General features: G+C 44.6%; 1 protein-coding gene across 2 annotated transcripts in view; it reads left to right on the top strand.

The window, feature by feature from the left end:
- The window catches only part of LOC119621460 (protein NDRG3-like), a 118135-nt gene that overhangs the window by 63390 nt on the left and 31961 nt on the right, over nt 1-22784 (top strand). For both annotated transcript variants that reach the window (XM_073008482.1, XM_073008475.1), the window contains exons 6-8: nt 10097-10201; nt 20700-20805; nt 21875-21995. In XM_073008482.1, the coding sequence (XP_072864583.1) occupies nt 10145-10201; nt 20700-20805; nt 21875-21995 (284 nt within the window). In that variant the 5' untranslated portion in view covers nt 10097-10144. The remainder of the gene's footprint in view (nt 1-10096; nt 10202-20699; nt 20806-21874; nt 21996-22784) is intronic.

The following is a 22784-nucleotide window of genomic DNA, read 5'->3' as shown; positions in this document are numbered from 1 at the left end:
TTAAAACATTACTTGGAATAAGTTCATTGATTTGTAGAGCCTTCCTTTAACACCCTAGATTGTATAGACTTGATTGGGAACAGGATATGAGATATTTAGAGAGGATTGTTTGTATTTTTTTTTTTAATTTTTATTTTTTTGAGATGGAGTCTCTGTCTCCCAGGCTGGAGTACAGTGGCACGATCCCGGCTCACTGTAACCCCTGCCTCCTGGATTCAAGTGATTCTTGTGCATCAGCCTCCCGAGTAGCTGGGACTACAGGAGCATGCCACCATGCCTGGCTAATTTTTTGTATGTTTAGTAGAGACAAGGTTTCATCATGTTGGCTATGCTTGTCTTGAACTCCTGAGCTCAGGTGATCTGCCTGCCTCCGCCTCCCAAAGTGCTGGGATTACAGGCGTGAGCCACCACACCCAGCCAGCCTGTTTGTATTTATGTTTAACATGGAATGTGTGGGATTTCCAAGTTCTGCCAGTTGGAACAAAATAATACTGGCACATTGGGAAGCTTGAACACAGGAAGAACCTTGGAGTTCAACGGTCTTCTGGTTTGCTTCCTCACACTTCAGGCCTGTGTCTTGTTGAGCCATTTGACCTACCTGAAGCTACAGGTCTTAGATGAATCTTTTCTGTCCCTCTTCCCCCTTCTTATCTTTCTCCCTTCCCTTCCTCTTTTCCTTCCATTTACTTCTCTTCCTCCATCTTCCTTTCCTCCTTCCTCTTCTCTCTCCTCATTTTACCCTTCCTGAGACCCCTTAGCCTTGCCTTCCTGCCCAACTTCCCAGTTCCTTCTGCCTGCCTTTTTGATTCTCATCTTTTCTGATTTGGGGAGAGCTTCTTAGGTGGTAGGTTTAAAACTAAATAGTAAGGGCCAGGCTCAGTGGCTCACGCCTGTAATCCTAGCACTTTGGGAGGCCGAGGTGGGCAGATCACCTGAGGTCAGGAGTTGGAGACCAGCCTGACCAACATGGAGAAACCCTGTCTCTACTAAAAATACAAAATTAGCCAGGCGTGGTGGTGCATGCCTGTAAACCCAGCTACTTGGGAGGCTGAGACAGGAGAATCACTTGAACCTGGGAGGCAGAGGTTGCAGTGAGCTGAGATCGCGCCATTGCAGTCCAGCCTGGGCAATGAGAGTGAAACTCCATCTCAAAAAATAATAATAATAATAATAGTAAGTACTATGCCGGGCAGGTGGCTCACGCCTGTAATCTCAGCACTTTGGGAGGCAGATCACTTGAGGTCAAGAGTTCAAGACCAGCCTGGCCAACATAGTGAAACCCCATCTCTATTAAAAATACCAAAAAAAAAAAAAAATTTGCCAGATGTGGCAGGCACCTGTAATCCCAGCTACAGGGAAGGCTGAGGCAGGAGAATCGCTTGAACTCAGGAGGCAGAGGTAGCATTGAGCCAAGATCGCGCCACTGCACTCTAGCCTGGGCAACGGACCAAGACTTCATCTCAAAAAAACAAGCAAGCAAGCAAGCAAGCAAACAAACAAACAGAAAACTAAATAGTAAGTACTCTTCAAAGGCTTAGCGTCTGTACTGCTAAATTATGTCAGAGCTGGGTTTGCTGGGGACCAGCAGGCTTGCCTGGATCATTAACTATTAAGTAGCATAGTCTCCCAATAATTTTTTTAGGATTGTGTTTAAGAAAATACAAATTCTTGGCCAGATCTCATGGCTCATGCCTGTAATCCCAGAACTTCGGGAGGCCGAGGCGGCTGGATCACTTGAGGTCAAGAATTCGAGACCAGCCTGACCAACATGGGGAAACCGTGACTCTACTAAAATTACAAAAATTAGCCGGGTGTGGTGTTGGGTGCCTGTAATCCCAGCTACTCTGGAGGCTGAGGCAGGAGAATCGCTTGCACCTGGGAGGCGGAGGTTGCAGTGAGCAGAGAGCACAATTTTTTTTTTTTTTTTTTTTTTTTTTTTTTTTTTTTTTTGAGACACAGAGTCTCGCTCTGTCGCCCAGACTGGAGTGCAGTGGCACAGTCTCAGTTCTCTGCAACTTCCGCCTCCCAGGTTCAAGCGATTCTCCTGCCTCTGCCTCCTGAGTAGCTGGGATTACAGGCACGCGCCATCATGCCTGGCTAATTTTTGTACTTTTGGTAGACACCAGTTTCACCACGTTGGCTAGGCTGGTCTCAAACTCCTGACCTCAGATGATCCGTCCGCCTTGGCCTCCGAAAGTGCTGGGATTACAGATGTGAGCCACCATACTCGGCCCCCAAATTTAAAAATAAAAAATAAAAGTTCCATCTAGTTTACTGAAATTTTGGAATAAGGCAGGACAAAATCAATGGAGTCTTTCTTTACCCCATCCTCACTGATCTCTATTGAAGATTGTTGCTAATTGGCTGGGCACGGTGGCTCACGCCTGTAATCCTAGCACTTTGGGAGGCTGAGGTGGGTGGATCGCCTCAGCTCAGGAGTTAGAGACCAGCCTGAGCAACAAAGTGAAACCCTGACACTACAAAACGTACAAATTAGCCAGGCGTGGTCGCGTGTGCCTGTGGTCCCAGCTGCTTGGAAGGGTGAAGTGGGAGAATGGCTTGAGCCTGGAAGACAGAGGTTGCAGGTAGCCAAGATCATGCCTATGCACTCTAGTCTGGGTGATAGAGCCAAACTCTGTCTCAAAAAAAAAAAAAAAGATTGTTGCTAATAATAAGCCTTTCAGTTCATCTCCTCACCTCAGATTATCTCCACCTCTCCTCAGTGATGAGGGCACATGTTAGATTTTCATCACTTAAAACTGATTATATCTGAGATCCTAAACAAGATTCTCAGGTAATAGATTTTGAGGCTCACTGTTCTAACAAGCAAGAAATAGCCCTTGCCTCTGAAACTGGTTGCCAAGTAATAGCTAGAACTTCATTTGTCTTTACTCATTCCACATCCTCTATGCCCTTAGTGTCATAACTACTGAGATAGTGAGGGCTCTTGTCCTGGTGTGATGACTCAGAGCTTCATTTCTAAGGTATCTGAGTCATTGTTGGTATGTATAGGATTGCTTTAGGCTTCTTTTACCTCAAGGAGGTGCCACAGGGTGGGTAAAGAGAAAAAAAAACTGGCCGGGCGCGGTGGCTCAAGCCTGTAATCCCAGCACTTTGGGAGGCCGAGACGGGCGGATCACGAGGTCAGGAGATCGAGACTATCCTGGCTAACACGGTGAAACCCCGTCTCTATTAAGAAATACAAAAAACTAGCCGGGCGAGGTGGCGGGCGCCTGTAGTCCCAGCTACTCGGGAGGCTGAGGCCGGAGAATGGCGTGAACCCGGGAGGCGGAGCTTGCAGTGAGCTGAGATCCGGCCACTGCACTCCAGCCTGGGCGACAGAGCGAGACTCCATCTCAAAAAAAAAAAAAAAAAAAAAAAAGAGAGAGAAAAAAAACTTGCTCAGGGTCCTACAATCAGTAGATGGGGCCTGGCACAGACATTATGATATGTGAGTTGAGTATCCCTTATCCAAAATGCCTTGAACAGCCTAGGTGTGGTAGCTCACGCCTATAATCCCAGCACCTTGGGAGGCTGAGGTCGGTGGATCACCTGAGGTCAGGAGTTTGAGACCAGCCTGGTCAACATGGTGAAACCTTGTCTCTACTAAAAATACAAAAATTAGCCGGGCATAGTGGCACAGGCCTATAGTCCCAGCTGCTCGGGAGATGGAGGCAGGAGAACTGCTTGAGCCCAGGAGGCGGAGGTTGCAGTGAGCCAAGATTGAGCCACTGCACTCCAGCCTGGGTGACAGAGTGAGACTGTGTCTCAAACACCCCCCCCCCCCAAAAAAAAAAACCAAAAAAATGCCTTGAACCAAAAGTGTTTCAGATTTTGGATTTTTTCTGATTTTGCAATATTTGCATTATACTTGCTGTTTAAGCATCCCAAATCTGAAAAATGTGAAATCTGAAATGCTCCAAAACCCCAATCTTTTTGAACACGGACTTGATGTTCAAGGGAGATATCCATTGGAGCTTGTTTATGTATGTATGTGTCCATGTATCCATCGACCCATCCATCCATCTATCCATCCATCTGTCCTTTGTCGCTTCTTCCAGGAGCCCATTGGAGCATTTTGGATTTCAGATTTTTGAATTTGGGATGCTCAACCTGTAATGGGAAAGCAAAGGTTTTAAAATCCTTTCCCTATTATTCACTTATTTAGAGGCAGGGTCTTGCTGTGTTGCCCAGGCTGGACTCAAACTCTTGGGCTCAAGCAGTCCTCCTGCATTAGCCTCTCAAGTAGCTGGGACTATAGTTGCTTGCCACCACTCCTGGCTCTTTATTAGATGTGGGGATTTTAGAATAGTTACTTAACTTCTCTGAGCCTAAATTTCTCATCTATAAAGAAATAAAGTCTGGGTGCGGTGGCTCACACCTGTAATCCCACCACTTTGGGAGGCCAAAGCAGGCGGATCACCTGAGGTCAAGAGTTCGAGACCAGCGTGGCCAACATGGTGAAACCCCATCTCTACTAAAAATATAAAAATTAGCCAGTCCTGGTGGCGGGCGCCTGTAATCCCAGCTACTTTGGAGGCTGAGACAGGAGAATCACTTGAACCCAAGAGGTGGAGGTTGCAGTGAGCTGAGATTGCGCCACTGCACTCTAACCTGTGTGATGAGTAAAATTCTGTCTCAAAGAAAAAAATAAATAAATAAAGATATCTAGGCCGGGCGGGGTGGCTCACACTTGTAATCCCAGCACTTTGAGAGGCTGAAGCTGGCAGATTACTTGAGGGCAGGAGTTTGAGACCAGCCTGGCTGACAGGGAAGCCCTGTCTTTACTGAAAAATACAAAAATTAGCTGGGCGTGGAGGCATGTGCCTAATAGTCCCAGCTACTCAGGAGGCTGAGGCAGGAGAATCACTTGAACCTGGGAGGCGGAAGTTGCAGTGAGCTGAGATTGCACCACTGCGCTCCAGCCTGGGCAACAGAGCAAGACTCTTGTCTCAAAAAAAAAAAAAAAGGAAGAAAGAAAGATATCTACCAGAAAGAATTGTTACGAGGATTAAACATAAAGTGCTGAGATTATAATTCCTGACAGAGTAGGTGGCCACCTTTTCTCCTTTCCCTTTCTAGCCATTTGGTATCAGACTCATTTCCTTAATTTGAAGATGGCTAGTTTTTCCTTGTCAATCCTCCCTCCTACTCATATGACTAGGAAAGAGGCAAAAATTATTTACTGCAATTTATAAAATCCCTACTAGCCTTTTGAAAATATTAATAGCTTTTAGTACCAGTATGGGATCTGGCAACCCTACCATTTGTGCAGATGCTGGAACTGCAGGCCTTAGATCCCCAGGAGGGAACCTGTCTGTGTAGCTGAGGGATCTGGAGATGGAGTTTTCCACCAGAATCGTAGTTTTCTTGTATATGTTATACAACTGCTCACTGGCAAGGACTTGAGACATTGAAAGTGGAGCAAAAATGGAGTCTCCAGAAGAATGCATTAGATCCCCTAATACGTGGAAGGTGAATGTCTACTGCCGTGATGCCAAATCCTGAGTCACCCTGGAGCAGCTTACTGTCCTGCACAGCATTATTGCCCGAGCCTGCATTGGGCCTAGCTGATAGGGACAGCCTTCTCATTTAATTTGTGTCTTCGTTCGTTTGTTGGTGTAAAAATTGCGTTTTTCTTCATCTTTAAAAAAATTACATAGGGCTGGGTGTGGTGGCTCACACCTGTAATCCCAGCACTTTGGGAAGCCAAGGCAGGGGGATTGCTTGAGTCTAGGAGTTCAAGACCAGTCTGGACAACATAGTGAAACCCCTGTCTCTAAAAAAAATTTTTTTTTAATTAACAAGGCATGGTGCCACATGCCCGTTGTCCCAGCTACGTGAGAGGCTGGGGTGGGAGAATTGCTTGAGCCTGGGAGGTTGAGAGCCATGATTGTGCCACTGCATTCCAGCCTAGGTGAAAGAGTAAGACCCCATCTCAAAAAAAAAAAAAAAAAAAAAAAGGAACACTAGGTGAACGCCTGTCACTTTGGACTTGAGGGCGCCTTAGGCCTTTCTCTGACCCTTTCACAGGCCCACCCATGTGGAGTCATATTTGAATAATTCCCATCTTGAAGTGCATTGCTTTCTAGTGAGTGAATTAAAGTAGGGAATAAAGTGGGTGAGTTGAAAAAACAATTTCAGGAAATCACCATTTAACTGGGAGAAAAGAACAAGTGGAAATAGGCTAAAATGGCTTTCTTTAGATGGAAAGACTATGAGTAAATTATCTGTTCATTATTCTGTGATTTCTGTATTTTCTTTTTTTTTCTTTTTGAGACAGAGTCTCGTTCTGTCACCCAGGCTGGAATGCAGTGGCTTGATCTTGGCTCACTGCAACCTCTACCTCCCGGACTCAAGTGATTCTCCTGCCTCAGCCTCCCGAGTAGCTGGAATTACAGCACCTGCCACCACACCCAGCTAATTTTTGTACTGTTAGTAGAGACAGGGTTTCACCATGTTGTCCAGGCTGGTCTCGAACTCTGGACCTCAGGTGATCCTCCCACCTCGGCCTCCCAGTGTGCTGGGATTACAGGTGTAAGCCACCGTTCCCAGCTGATTTCCGTATTTTCTTCTTTTTTGTTTTTTGAGACAGGGTCTCACTCTGTCGCCCCAGGCTGGAGTGCAGTTGCGTGATCTTGGCTCACTGCAACCTCCGCCTCCCAGGATCAAGCGATTCTCCTGCCTCAGCCTCCCGTGTAGCTGGGATTACAGGCGTGTACCACCACACCTGTCTAATTTTTTTTATTTTTAGTAGAGATGGGGTTTCTCCATGTTGGCCAGGCTGGTCTTGAACACCTGACCTCAAATGATCCACCTACCTCGGCCTCCCAAAATGCTGGATTATAGGTGTGAGCCACTGTGCCCGTCTGATTTCCATATTTTCTAAAGTGAGCACATATTGCTTTTATAAAAGGGAAAAAGCTGGGTTTGTTTTGTTTTGTTTTTAAATTTTTGAGACAGAGTCTTGTTCTATTGGCTAGGCTGGAGTGCAGTTGCCAGATCGTGGCTCACTGCAACCTCTGTCTCCTGGGTTCAAGTGATTCTCATGCCTCAGCCTGCTGGAGTAGCTAGAATTACAGGTTTGTGCCACCACATCCAGCTAATTTTTGTACTTTTAGTAGAGATGGTGTTTCACCACATTGACCAGGCTGGTCTCGAACTCCTGACCTCAGGTGATCAAGCCTCAGCCTCCCAAAGTGTTGGGATTACAGGCATGAGCCACCATGCCCGGCCAGGAAAAGGTTTTAAGTTGCCATTTTAAATAACTGATAAATAGTAAAGTTCAAATAAAAAGTAGCCACAGTTTATAGTGTTATTAATAAATAAGCAAGGAGTAGATTCCAGTTAGGCCAGTATTTTGAGAGTTAAGTGGGGACCATGAAAGAGAGAATGTAGGTGCTGGCTGAAACTCACTGTGTAAGAGTCAAACTACCTCATCCCCTTTTGAAATGTGACTGGTATAAAAATAAACCAAAAAAATTCAACTTCTGGGCATTAAGTAGCTCATTCAAGTATATGGGTGCTTGGGATCTGACAAAAGAACCACTGTCCTATAGGGAGGTCAAACATCATCAAGCTTGTGGTCTCTAGGTGGTTCATACTTTTAGAATATTCACAGTTAGCGTGTCGGGTTCATAGCCTGAGGAGTGTTCTCAATAGACGTCCCCTGGGTCTCTTGAATAAATGATAAGAGGGCTTTTTTGTTAGTCTGTTCTAACTTAGGCGTAGCTGGGAGCAGGATTTATTTCAGTGAGTTGGCAAATAATAGCTAAAAGGTAGCCTGGGACACATACCCTCTCCATAGGTAATTAAATCAAAATCATGTCATTCTATCTCTAGAAGGTAAACAGAACAGTGGATTAATATAGTACACTAGGCTGGGCGCAGTGGCTCATGCCTGTGATCCCAACACTTTGGGAGGCTGAGGTGGGTGGATCACCTGAGGTCAGGAATTCAAGACCAGCCTGGCTAATATGGTGAAACCCTCTCTCTACTAAAAGTACAAAAATTAGCTGGGCATGGTAGCAGGTGCCCATAATCCCAGCTTCTCAGGAGGCTGAGGCACGAGAATCGCTTGAGCCCAGGAGGTGGAGGTTCCAGTGAACCACGATTGTGCCTGTGCCACTGCACTCCAGCCTGGGCGACAGAGCAAGACTAGGTCTCAAAAAAAAAAAAAAATATATACACACACACACACACACACACACACGTATATATTAGACTGATATCTTTGGAAGGCTTTCTTGATTCCCACCAATCAGACATAATTGCTTCTCCTTTGAATTCCTATGGCCCTTCTTTTTATTTATCAATTTATAGATCAATGTCATCTCTACTCTTTAGAGGCAGGGACCCTTTTTGTATCTTCCACAGTGCAATGGTTACTCAATAAATGGTTATTAAGTGTAAATCCCCAACTCTGAATTAACATTTTTCCTGACTTGATAGGTTTAGGGCCAAGACCAAAGGATGATGCCTGAAGCTGTGAAGTCTAGGTGGGAATCACTTTCCTGCAATATTGAGTATTTGCAGCCTATCTCCATGGCTTCTTGCATGGTGGGATAGAAGAAGAATCTGTAATTCATTACCCTGCTTATCTCTCTCCAACTTGCCTCTTCTCTCTGAACTCCCCATTCTGCTCTCCCTCTGTATTAGTTCTCTATTACTATAGATCACTCTAAAACAAAATTATTCTCTCTCATGGTTTCTGTGGGTCAGAAACTTGGGAGCAGGCTTGGTAGGGTGGTTCTGGCTTAGAGTCTCTCATGTGGTTGCAGTGAGATGTCCCTGGGACTGTAGCCATCCAAACTCTTGACTGGGGCTGGAGGATTCATTTGCAAGGTAAATCATGCATATGGCTAGCAGGTTGGCACTGGCAAGTTGGTTCCTCTCCACATGGGCCTCTCTAGAGGGCTGTTTGAGTGTCCTGATGATACGGTGGCTAGCTTCCCCCAGAACTAGCAGTTTATAGTGTCTTGAAGCAGAAACTGTAATGTGTTTTATGATGTAGCTTCAGAAGTCACCTATTGTTGCTTCCTCCATATTCCATTAGTTACACAAGCCATCCCTGATTTATTTGGGTGGGGGATTATACATATGTGTGAATGAATATTAGGAGTCAGGGATCACTGGGCTTGTTGAAGGCCATCTTGGAGCTGACTACCATACCTTTCATCCACTGCTGTGATTCCCCAAATGAGGATTAGTAAGCTTAGCCTTGGTTCCCACCTCCTTCATTCCCACTGCCATTCCTAATTCAAGGCGTCATCCTGCAGTAATAACCTTCAATTTTTGTCCCCGCTTAATCCGTCTTTCAGTCTGTTCCAAGCATAGCTTTGAGTATGTTGTTTCTTTATCCATCTTCAGTAATTAAAATGTGCGCTCCATGAGAGCAAAGACTATTGTATTAATTGTATTAATCTGTTGCTGCATAAAAATATTACCACAAATGTAGTAGCCTGAAACAACACATATTTATTGTCTCACAATTTCTGTGGTTCAGGAGTCTGGTGTGGGTTGTGTAGGTCCTCTGCAACATGGCGATCAAGGTGTCGTTCAGCTTCTGATCTGACACTCAGCTGGGGAAGGATCTGCTTCCAGGCTCCTGTTGTTGGCAGCATTCAGTTCCTTGCAGATTGTTGAACTGAAGGTTTCAGTTTCTTGCTGTCTTTCTGCTGGAGGCTGCTCTCAGTTCCTTGTTACGTGGCCCTCTCACAGCACATCAGCTTGCCTCTTCAGACCTAGCAGGAGAGAGTGTCCCTCAGCAAGACAGATGTGAAAATACTATATAATGTAATCATGTAAAGTCACTCATATACATTCCATCACTTTTGCCATATTCTAATGGTTAAAAGCAAGCCACAGGCCCTACCCACACTCACTGGGGGGATTATGCAAAGGTGTGAATACCAGGAGGCAAGAATCCTGCAGACCACGTTAGTGTCTGTCTGCCGTGACTATGCGTCTTTAGCACCCTGAGCAGGGCATGGCACAGAGTTAAGTCTCATATTTGAATGAATGGGGGTACTGTGACTATTATGTTTCCAACTTCTGGCTTAAGCCTTTTTCTTCACTTCTTTCTTTTCTGTTTCAGAGTTACGAATGTAGTCTTGAGACTCCTCTACTCTCGTCATCTGACGTCATGGTTGAACTTCAGGATATTCAGCTCACAGAGATCAAACCACTTCTAAATGATAAGGTAAAGACTTCTCTGTTTTCACTAAAATATGGACAAGCCTCTTCTTCTGATAGTATTTCATTTTCCGTATCATCTAAATAGTAACTTAAAACATGTGGCTTGATTTTCAATGAAAGAAATACTTTAAACAATCTATTTCTTTTTTTTTTTTTTTTTTTTTTTTGAGATGGTGTCTCACTCTGTCCCCAGGCTGGAGTGCAGTGGTGCAATCTCGGCTCACTGCAACCTTTGACTCCCTGGTTCAAGCGATTCTCTTGCCTCAGCCTCCTGAGTAGCTGGGATTACAGACACACGTCACCATGCCCAGCTAATTTTTGTATTTTTAGTAGAGACAGGGTTTCATCGTGTTGGCCAGGATGGTGTTGATCTCCTGACCTCGTGATCCACCCGCCACGGCCTCCCAAAGTGCTGGGATTACAGGTGTGAGCCACCATGCCAGGCTAAAAAAATCTATTTCTTAAGCATCTTTTTGATGTTTCCCCCTCTTTTCTTTCTTCCTACTTCTGTTTCCATGAGCCACATTCAGTCAGGTTATCTTTGATATTTTTGTATTTTACAGATAGAGATGTTAAGGGACAAAATAATGTGGCAATGTTAAGCAGAAAGTATGAGGGTGGGGCTGGGCCCAGTGGCTCACACCTGTAATCCTAGCACTTTGGGAGGCCAAGGCAGGTGGATCACTTGAGGTCAGGAGTTCGAGACCAGCCTGGACAACAAGGTGAAACCTTGTCTTTACTAAAAATGGAAAAATTAGCTAGGTGTGGTGGCATGCACCTGTAATCCTAGCTACTTGGGAGGCTGAGGCAGGAGAATTGCTAGAACCCAGGAGGCGGAGGTTGCAGTAAGCCAAGATCACACCACTGCACCCCAGTCTGGGTGACTCAGTGAGACTCCATCTCAAAAAAAAAAAAAAAAAAGAAAGAAAGAAAAAGAAAGTATGAGGGTGGAGTTTGACTCAGAATCCAAGTGTCTTGACTTTCAGTTTCAATAAGGAAAATTTACCATCCATGACTGGTGATGTATGTGGGCTACAGTGTTCTCCCTAAAGTTTGCCAAGTCTATGATGTGATCCTTCTGTCAGTATCAGTTTTTATCAGGGAGGACTGGATGTCAGTCATATACCACATTTTTATGTTAGTGTCAGAGAACTACACAAGGAGCAGATGAGCAGCACAGTTGATGACCGCTAGACACTGGTGTGATATGATTTACCAAAAGGAAGGTGGCCAGGTGCAGTGGCTCACGCCTGTAATCCCAGCACTTTGGGAGGCCAAGGCTGACGGATCACTAGAGGTCAGGAGTTTGAGACCAGCCTCGCCAACATGGTGAAATTCTATCTCTACTAAAAATACAAAAATTAGCTGGGCGTGGTAGTGCAGGCCTATAGTCCCAGCTACTTGGGAGGCTGAGGCAGGAGAATCACTTGAACTCAGAAGGCAGAGGTTGCAGTGAGCTGAGATCATGCGCCTGCACTCCAGCCTGGGTGACAGAGCAAGACTCTGCCTCAGGAAAAAGAAAAGTTTGTTTTCTCTCTTGTTCCTTAGTGTTCAGTAAATGTGCCTGAAATTCCTTCTTTTTTTTTTTGAGACGGAGTCTTACTCTGTCACCCAGGCTGGAGTGCAATGGTACAAATCTTGGCTCACTACAAGCTCTACCTCCCGGTTTCAAGTGATTCTCCTGCCTCAGCCTCCTGAGTGGCTGGGATTACAGGCATGCACCTGGCAAATTTTTGTATTTTTACAAAACTGACCTTGTGATCCACCCGCCTTGTCCTCCTAAAGTGCTGGGATTACAGGCATGAGCCACCGTGCCCAGCTGCTTGAAATTCCTTCCTTTCCACTCTATTGTTTTGGTTTATTTTCATTGTCTCTATTGAAGTACTCCTGTAGCTTTGTGTGAGTGAGGTCATGCCATCCTTTCCTGAGGGAGTGTTGATGGAGTATGAGGATAAAGATGGATGGATGGGGGGGACGGGGAGGGGATGTGCGGGTGACACCAGGAGATAATCTGTTGCTTATTATTTTTATCTGCCCAAGGCAAGGCCCTTCACCTGCAGCCTCTGGAGCTGCTGACGTCTTATGTGTTTGCTAGTTTGCTTTGGAATCCTGCCACCCCCATTTTCATCCCTGTGACCTCTCCATTCCCACTCCCACCCCTTCTTTTATCTTTCACCAGACTTCTCTCTCCCTTGGCAAGCTGCAGGCTTTTTTTTTTTTTTTTTTTTTTTTTTTTGAGACGAAGTCTTGCTTTGTCACCAGGCTGGAGTGCAATGGCATGATCTTGGCTCACTGCAACCTCTGCCTCCTGGGTTCAAGCGATTCTCCTGCCTCAGCCTCCCAAGTAGCTGGGACTACAGGTGCGCACCACCACACCCAGCTAATTTTTGTATTTTGACTAGAGATGGGGTTTCACCGTGTCGGGCAAGATGGTCTCGATCTCTTGACCTCTTGATCTGCCCGCCTCAGCCTCCAAAAGTGCTGGGATTACAGGCGTGAGCCTCTGCGCCCGGCCACCGCATGCTTTTTTAACCTCCATTCGGTTTCTCCTGCTACTTCCCCTCATATTTCCAGAAAACTCTCTCCTTTAAGTACTATTTGTGTATGTGTGTATGTGAGGGCTGTTCCAAAAATGTTGTGCCTAGGAGAGGAGGAAGGAAATAAAATCTGAGCCAGGCACACACCTATAATTCCAGCACTTTGAGAGGCTGATGCGGGAGGATCACCTGAAGCCAGAGGTTCAAGACCAGCGTGGGCAACAAAGGGAGATCCTGTCTACCAAAAAATTAAAAAAATTATCCAGGTGTGGTAGCAGATGCCTGTAGTCTCAGCTACTTGGGAGGCTGAGCTGCGAGGATCACTTGAGCCTGGGAGGTTGAGGCTGCAGTGAGCTGTGATTGTGCCACTGCATTCCAGTCCGGGCAGCAGAGTAAGACCCTGTCTCAAAAAATAAATAAATAGAGAAAGAGGCTCTCTTTCTCTCTCCCTTCCCCTGCCATATGGGGACACAGCAAGAAGGCAGCTGTCCACAAACCAGGAAGAGATTCGTCATGAGAAACTGAACCCTTCTAGAACCTTAATCTTGAACTTTGCAGCCTTCAGAACCGTGAGAAAATAAATTTCTGTTCTTTTAAGCCATCAAGTCTATGTGATTTTGTTATGACAGCCCGAGTAGACTAAGACACGAAGCAGTGTCTCACTTCCTAACATCTATCCGCTCCTCTTCGATAGGCCTATGCTGTTCCTACCCACCTCCCACATTCCACCTTACTCCTCTCTCTCCCTGAGGTGTAAGTGCTCCTGTGCCATCACTATTCATGAGGACTCTCTCGTCTCTTGCCAAGCAGGTAGATAGGCAAGAGGCCCTCTTTAGATCATGGCGCTTCCAAACAAAGACTTCTGTCCCATTAGCCTCCCTCTCCCCCTCCCCAGTACGTGAATGCTTCTGTCTGCCCAGCAGGTGGGTGGTTTTGTGTATGTGGTAAACGGTATAATGATAATAATGCCTCTCATCCATTACTTCATTTGAACCTCCCAATAGCTTGATGAGGAAGAGAGCACAGATAAATTTATTCCCACATTGCTAGTGAGTGAACAAAGGCTAGAAAAGGTGAAGTAGCTTACTCCTATTGAATATCAAAGAATGCCTGCTGTATGGCAGGATTTCTCACTGTTGATGTTTTGGATTGGATCATTGTTTGTTGTGGAACACTGCTCTGTGCATTGTAGAATGTTTAGCAGCATCTTTGGCCTCTACTCACTAGATGCTAATAGTACTCCCCAGTGGACAACTAAAAATGTCTCCAGACATTGCCAGATGTCCCTGGGAGGCAAAATTGCCTTGGTTGAGAACCACTGGTGCAGAGGAAAAGCCTCCAGATTTGCATAGAAGTAGATGGCTTGAGGGTTTTATTGTTGTTGTTTTTGCCTGTCCTGCTGTGATTTATTTATTATCTTTTATGTGCCAAGTGCTTTACATACATTCTCTCTAATTCTCAGAATATCCCTTTGAGGTAGATAGTAGTATTCCTACTTCACAGATTAAAAACCCGAATGAAATGCTGGTTTGCCTAGTAAAGAAGTGGCAAAGCCAGACGGAAACCAAAGTCTTTCCTACTCTTAAAACCTGAGCCGTTTCCACTGTGTTAATCCTATAGATGTTTTGGCATCACCTTTGTGGCTTGCCCTGTCTCTTTTAAGTAGAAGCCTAAAAATGTGCAGTATTTCACCTTATCCTTCTGTCCATTATCCTTATAAATATACTTTTTGCTAAAGACATTGCTGCATCCTCCAGGCTTCAGGAAGCTAAAGGAAGACTAGAACCAACGTTTTACCGTGAAATTTGTCCTGAGATGACTGTAAGGAGGCATTCTCAATATAGTTTTGAGCAAGGCTTATGTTAACTTGTCTCAAGTCATTTGTTGGTACTTTTCCCATTTTATTTTAGTATGCCTGTAATTTTGTCTATGGCTCAGAATTGTCAAGAAGTGGATAATTTTGCCATACTTGTTTTGGCTCCAGTGATGAAAAGAAGCAACCACCAGTACTTTGTTTTGCAGGACAGAAATTCCATGGGCATATGAAATGATTTTTAAAATAGCATTTAACTATTTTCAGAGCACTTTCACAAATAATATCTTATTTTAATCTTCCAGTCTCTTGTAAGTAGTTGAAGATATTTTAACTCCATTTTACAGATGACACTGAGAGGTTATGTGACTTGTTCAGAGCTAGTGTCTGTTAAGTTGGTGAAGCCAGGATAGAAGCTACGTCTTTTGACTTTGACCTGGACCTGGGGGTCTAGGGTTCTTCCCACCATCTGCTGCCTCTTGCTCCACTCTCCTCACCCAAAACACCTTGTAATAAACAGGAGAGTATACTGTTTTGCTTCATTTTCTCTGCCTTCCTCTACCTACTATTGGTTCAGATACTGCTGAACCCTGTGAAAGCAAAAGGTGAGGCTTGAGAAAACAAGTAGAAGGCCACACTTAGCTTCTGAAGAATTGAGGAAATAGCAGAAAGGGGAATAAATGTTTAGTAGAGAGAACAGAAATAAGTTATGTACTTTGTTTTGGTTGTTACAGTAGAAAGTGAGGTAAATCTTTTTTTGTTTTGTTTTGTTTTGTTTTTTGAGATGGAGTCTCGCTCTGTTGCCCAGGCTGGAGTGCAGTGGCATGATCTCGGCTCACTGCAACCTCTGCCTCCTGGATTCAAGTGATTCTCCTGCCTCAGCCTCCCAAGTAGCTGGGATTATAGACACCTGCCACCATGTCCAGCTAGTTTTTGTATTTTTAGTAGAGACGGGGTTTCGCCATGTTGGCCAGGCTGGTCTTGGACTCCTGACCTCAAGTGATCCGCCCGCCTTGGCCTCCGAAAATGCTGGGAATACAGGTGTGAGCCACCGCACCCACCTGAAAGTGGGGTAAATTTTACTGCAATTTAAGTTTTCCTTTTCTACTAATCGCAACATGTAAACAGAGGAGGGAGGAGGGTGTTACAACTAGAGGAGGGAGAACCCTGGGAACAACATTTTGTAACCTCCAGGACAACAGAGATAGCCAAAGCATTTGTGCTCAGGGCTTGCTCTGTTGCCCAGGCTGGAGTACAGTGGCACAATCATGGCTTATTGCAGCCTCCCGGGCTCAAGCGATCCTCCTGCCTCTGCCTCCTGAGTAGCTCTTGCCACCCTGCCTGGCTAAGTTTTATATTTTTTTTAGAGACCAAGCTTTGCCATGTTGAAATTCCTGGGCTCAAGCCATCCACCCATCTTGGCCTCCCAAAGTGCTAGGATTACAGGCATGAACCACTGCCTTTTCTTTTCTTTTCTTTTTTTTTTTTTTTTTTGAGACAGGGTCTCTGTCGTCCAGGTTGGAGTACAGTGGCATGGCCATGGCTTGCTGCAGTCTCTACCACCTGGGTTCAAGCAATTTTCCCACCTTAGCCTCCTAAGTAGGTGGGACCACAGGTGTGCGCCACCATACGTGGCCAATTTTTAAATTATTTGTAGAGAAGAGGTCTCATTATGTTGCCCAGGCTGGTCTCAAACTCCTGGGCTCAAGCAATCCTCCTGCCTCAGCCTCCCAAAGTGCTGCTATTATAGGCATGAGCCGCTGCACCCAGCTCCAAGGTTGTTTAAAAAAAAGAAAAAGAAAAAGCGAGGGGAAGAGAGAGAAAAGAAAAAGCAGCTGTAATTAAAAATAGATTTATTGACATTTTCATCAAAGAATATTCATAAAGTGCTACATCTAGTGTGGACTAGAGAGTGGGTGTCCCTTAATGTACTAAGACATGAGTGTTACATCTGTTGTCATCTGTTGCTGTAGATGGGACTGCGGCAGGAAATGGGTTCCCAAACAAGTTGTCATGCCACCGTTACAGACCAGATGACCCTTAACCAGTTACAGGAGGCAATAGGTGATCCATGTCTTAGCCACACCTTAGCAGAGTGCCCATGGGATTTTTAGAGTGGAAATTCTACTTTTTCAGCAATCTACAGGGGATTATCTGATTGTAGATAGTTTTATCTAAGTATCCAACCTCTTTATAAATTTCTTTATGAAGTCTGTTTCTTAGTATATTTTGAAGGTAATGATTGCTATAGATACTTATATATATATATGTATGCACGTATATATAGAATTTTCATTCTTGTCCCTGGATTATCAGTTTGAACTGATTTCTACTTGAAAATGATTTGCTGGGCCAGGCGCCGTGGCTCATGCCTGTAATCCCAGCACTTTGGAAGGCTGAGGCGGGCGGATCACCTGAGGTCGGGAGTTCGAGACCATCCTGACCAACGTGGAGAAACCCTGTCTCTACTAAAAATATAAAATTAGCCGGGCCTGGTGGCACATGCCACCTCAGCTACTCCAGAGGCTGAGGCAGGAGAGTGGCTTGAACCCGGGAGGTGGAGGTTGCTGGGAGCCGAGATCGTGCTATTGCACTCCAGCCTGGGCAAGAAGAGCAAAACTCCGTCTAAAAAAGAAAGAAAGAAAGAAAATGATTTGCTGATGATTTTTTTTTTTTGAACTGGAGTCTCGCTCTGTCACCCAGGCTGGAGTGCAATGATGCGATCTCGGTTCACTGCAACCTCTGCCTCCCAGGTTCAAGCAATTCTTCTGCCTCAGCCTCCCGAGTAGTTGGGATTATAGGCGCCTGCCACCACACCCTGCTAATTTTTGTACTTTTAGGTAGAGATGACGTTTCACCATATTGGCCAGGCTGGTCTCTTGACCAGGCTGGTCTCGAACTCCTGATCTCGTGATCCACCTGTCGCAGCCCCCCAAAGTGCTAGGATTACAGGCGTGAGCCACCGTGCATGGCCCTGCTGATGATTTTAATACACTGATTTATTATACTAATTGATTATATTAATCTTTATTATTAAAGAAAAACGGAGTATTTTCTGAGCTTATCTAACTCTTTGCTTGTACAATCCCCCATCTTTGTTTCTACTTTTTGTTGGGAAGGATTATCTTTTTTGTGTATGGCTTTTTAATACAAACAGTCATATTTTATTCTCTTTAACAGTTTTTTTTGTTTTGTTTTGTTTTTTGAATCAGCTTATTTCTGAAACCTTTTACTATTGCAACAACTCACTTTCTCCACTTTAGTCCCTAGCATGTCAATTACATATAACCTTTCCTCTTTGGTATTTGTTTCTTCCTCAAATCAAGTATCTCTATTTTGAGATGTTCAAAACCTCTACAAAATGATATTTGTTACACTCATTAAGTGTCAGGACCAGGAATAGAGCGGTGAATCAGACACAGACCTTTCCTTTACATTCACAGAACAGGTAAATTCACCCCAAATCTCTTCCTATTGATAGTTGGTCTAAGGTCTTATCTATCTCTTCTTTCTTTACATTGTGTCTGTTGCTTCTGTCTTTTGAAACTATGCCTGTTGACCAGATCTCATGTTAGGAAACGACATGTCTCTTCTCCCTAGGAATGACTTGTTTTTGAAACATTTCTCCCTTTCACACCCCCCTTTCTTTTTTTCATAATTCACTTTAATCTTTGACCCGTTCTAGTTTATTTTTGCTAATTCTCTAAGCTTGTAACTGTGAGGCTTACTTGCTGTAATTTACCTTTTGGGTTACTTTATTTACCTTCTACATATGGCCACTAGGTTCCATCAGAAAACACCCCTGTTAGCTGGCTTCTACTTTGACTGCAACTTTCAGTAATAATTAATGGCTTTCCTTGACTTTTTTCCTCTTCAAATTATTCTGTTGTTTTAATTTTTTCCTTGAATCCCTTTCTGCTGCTTAAGTCTGCTTAGTGTAGGAATTTCTCAGAATATGGACTTAATGGCATCTTCAAAATGGACAGAAAAAAGAAAGTACCCATAGCCTGAAATTTCTAGAAGTTTTGTTAGAATGGAACCATATACTGTGAACATCAGAAACAAACAAACTGAGGCAGGAGGATTGCTTGAGCCCAGAGGTCAAGGCCACACTGAGCTATGATCATGCCACTGCAACTTCAGCTTGGGTGACAAAGCAAAACTCTGTCTCAAAAAGAAAAAGAAACAGGATAGGTGCAGTGGCTCATGCCTGTAATCCCAACACTTTGGGAGGCCAAGGTAGGAAGATTACTTGAGCCCAGAAGTTGGAGGCCACCTGGGCAACATGGTGAAACCCTGTCCCTGTTAAAAATACAAAAATTAGCCAGTTGTGGTGGCACGTATCTGTAATCCGAGCTACTCTGGAGGCTGAGGCAGGAGAATCGATGGAACCCGGCAGGCGGAGGTTGCAGTGAGTGGAGATTGCGACACTGCACTCCAGCCTGGGCAGCCTGGGCAGCAGATCAAGACTCAGTCTCAAAAAAAAAAGAATTAGCCAAGCAGGGCAGCACACGCCCGTAGTCCCAGCTACTCAAGTGGCTGAAGCAGGGGGATCGCATGAGCCTGGGAGATCAATGCTACAGTGAGTTGTGATCATGTGACTGCATTCCAGGCCGGCTGACAGAGCAAGACCCTATCTCAGGAAAAAAAAAAAAAAGAAAAAGAAAGAAGTCTCTAGGGAAGGTCCCCAGAAGGTATTCAGCCTTTTAGAATGCCCCCATTGACTAGTATTGAACTTTTAATGAGTATAGAGAATAAATAATATGGCCTCAGTTAACCACAGTTGAATCAAGGACCGGCTAATGATCCCCATTCAGAAACTCTGGAGCCAATTACTGTCACATAGACCTAGTCATTCCCATTTTCCAGGGTGATTACTCATGAAACTGGAAGCCTTTCTTCAAGAGGGTTTGGGATCTGTCTCAAAAAAAAAAAAAAAAAAAAAAGCTGGGTGCGATGGCTCACGCCTGTAATCCCAGCACTTTGGGAGACTGAGACAGGCAGATCACGAGGTCAGGAGATCGAGACCATCCTGGCTAACATGGTGAAACCCCATCTCTACTAAAACTACAAAAAAAATTAGCCAGGTGTGGTGGCGGGCACCTGTAGTCCCAGCTACTCGGGAGGCTGCGGCAGGAGAATGGCATGAACCCAGGAGGTGGAGCTTGCAGTGAACCGAGATGGCGCCACTGCACTCCAGCCTGAGCGACAGAGCGAGACTCCATCTCAAAATAAATAAATAAATAAAAAGCCAGGACAACAAGTGCTAAATAGTCTTCCCTCAGTTATTGGTACCTTTTATCTGGGAGTATAGCTATGAAGATGGGATTGAGAACACAGAGTTGTTTTTTGCTAGGTACTCAACAAATAAGACATAGCTTGAGGTTATTGAGGGCATTGCCTTTCTGCTTTTGGCATGCTCCTTTGTGCTCATGTCAGGAACTGAGGGCTTTACAGAATGCCTCATGGTCGTGGTCACATCATTGTAAGAAGGGAGAATTCATGGATACAATGACAGCTGCTTCCCAAGGAGCTAATCAGAATTTGTGGCTCTATATTCTATGACTGAGATTTTAATTCAATCTAGAGTGATTTTTTCTAATCTTTCTAAATAATCGCTAAAGGAACCTCTGGGACTTCTGTTAGATTGAAGTCCTAATATGGTCTGTTTAGACATCATTATAAATCATTCCTCAAAAGGTGAGGTCAATCTTTAAATCTATTTATCTATTATTATTTTTTTGAGATGGAGTCTCGGTCTGTCGCCCAGGCTGGAGTGCAAGTGGCATGATCTGTGCTCACTGCAAGCTCCGCCTCCAGGGTTCACACCATTCTCCTGCCTCAGCCTCCCAAGTAGCTGGGACTACAGGTGCCCGCCACCACACCCAGCTAATTTTTTTGTATTTTTAGTAGAGATGGGGTTTCAGTGTGTTAGGCAGGGTAGTCTTGATCTCCTGACCTCATGATGCGCCCGCCTCAGCCTCCCAAAGTGCTGGGATTACAGGCATGAGCCACTGTGCCCGGCCACCTGTAGTTTATTCATGTGTCCTGCCCCAGCTAGTGGGAAATGGCGGTAAAGCAGGTATTGTAAAACTTTGGCAACCTGGAGGTTCATTCTGCTTTTTCTGAGACCTTACATTATCTTGTTACAGGAACATGACATAGAAACAACTCATGGTGTGGTCCACGTCACTATGAGAGGCTTACCCAAAGGAAACAGACCAGTTATACTAACGTATCATGACATTGGCCTCAACCGTATGTGTTTGATTTTACACCTTCCCTTCTTATCATACTTGATCTTTGTATATTAAAAACCAAACAACAATAATATTCTAATAGAGCAGAGGTTTTCCCCTCTCTGTGGTAACCTTCCCTCCTTGTTCATTTGTTAATGGTATAAAGTTCCTGGGAAGTGTGCAGGGGAATATATTTTGGGGATACTGGAATCATATCTCGCCTTCATGTCTGCTAAAGGATTGAAGATTATACAATGAATTGCTTAAGAAAGTAGAACTCAAATCCATGTTTTCAAGCCTGTACTTTGTTTTTTTTGTTGTTGTTTGTTTGTTTCAGGTTAGAAAATTCAGAGTTGGAACTTAACTTTGTTGTGAGCTCTTCAATGAATTAGTGAAAGAGTTCTTGCTAGAGTCTGTCACCAGTGACTTTAAGTGGACTTTTCTAGATGGTAGTGTAAGATTCTGACCCCAGCCATGGACACACAGAGTCTGCATACATGTGTTTTCTTTCACGCTGCTCTGGCTTTCATAAATGCCCTGCATTTGAGGCTACGGTTGAGTGTTAAAGCTTTTGTAGCTGCCTTGGCATGAGAAGTGATTTAAGCAGGTGTACAAAGAGGGTAGAAGTGGAAGCAGCAGCACCTCCCTGCACCCTGGCAATTTTGCCGAGAGGCAAACTCCCATGAGGTGAATGTGAGCAGCTCAGGACATTCACTCCACCTGTGCTCTTGGGATATAATCAGTGTCTCTTTGTGAGATAGAGGAATAATGTCCATGAGAAATGACAGCATTATGGGTGTAAGATTATTTTGTGCAATAATCGGAAGCCACCAAACATTAACAAAGTAATTTCTACTTTGCAGACATTATTTAGAATTGAGAATTATTTTCAATATGTATCTCAATATGAGATGTCTTATATTCAGCCTTTAGGGCAGCTTGAATCAGACAGATTGTTCAGACACCTCACTTTGGTGGATTGGTGGTTAAAAAGCAGTGAAAGGAGGTGATGATAGGCATTGACTGAGTGGAGGAAAATTGAGGAGATATGGAGAGCCTGTGACTTATGGGTATTTTTATTCTTATAGATAAATCCTGTTTCAGTGCTTTCTTTAACTTTGAGGATATGCACGAGATCACCCAGTACTTTGCTGTCTGTCATGTGGATGCTCCAGGCCAGCAGGAAGGTGCACCCTCTTTCCCAAAAAGGTAAGGCCACAAAAAGATCATCTGGGAGATAAGCACTCAGAGCAACTGGCTGAGCTCCAATGGGAGAAGTGGTTTGTGCTTCCCTTTGATTTTATTACAGTCTATAGGTTATACTTATTGACCATCCATCCTCATATTTTCTCTTCTTGGGCTGAGAGGACTGGTATTTACAGTTTTTTTTGGGGAAACTGTATGTTTTCCCATATCCAGGAGTGGCTCTCCGTAGCAGGTGCCTGCTTTCCTGTAATCTCAAGGCATAAGTGTCTGGAACACCTACTTCTCACTGTCTTTATCTTTCCCTTCCTTATCTATTTGAAAGCTGTCATTTTTTAGCCAGACGTGGTGACTCACACCTATAATCCAAGCACTTTGGGAGGCCAAGGCAGGAGGATTGCTTGAGCCCTGGAGTTCAAGACCAGCCTGGATAGTGGGCCGAGTGCGGTGGCTCATGCCTATAATCCCAGCACTTTGGGAGGCCAAGGCAGGCAGATCATGAGGTCAGGAGATCAAGACCATTCTGGCTAACATGGTGAAACCCCATCTCTACTAAAAATACAAAAAATTAGCTGGGTGTGGTGGTGGGTGCCTGAAGTCCCAACTACTTGGGAGGCTGAGGCAGGAGAATGGCCTGAACCCGGGAGGCAGAGCTTGCAGTGAGCCAAGATCGAGCCACTGTACTCCAGCCTGGGTAATGGAGCAAGAGACTCCGTCTCAAAAAAAAAAAAAAGAAAAGAAAAAAAAAGACCAGCCTGGATAACATAGGAAGACCTTGTCTCTACAAAAAAAATT

Source organism: Chlorocebus sabaeus, chromosome 2 (assembly GCF_047675955.1).
Source record: "Chlorocebus sabaeus isolate Y175 chromosome 2, mChlSab1.0.hap1, whole genome shotgun sequence".
Lineage (NCBI taxonomy): Eukaryota > Metazoa > Chordata > Mammalia > Primates > Cercopithecidae > Chlorocebus > Chlorocebus sabaeus.
This window is presented reverse-complemented; position numbering and strand designations above follow the sequence as displayed.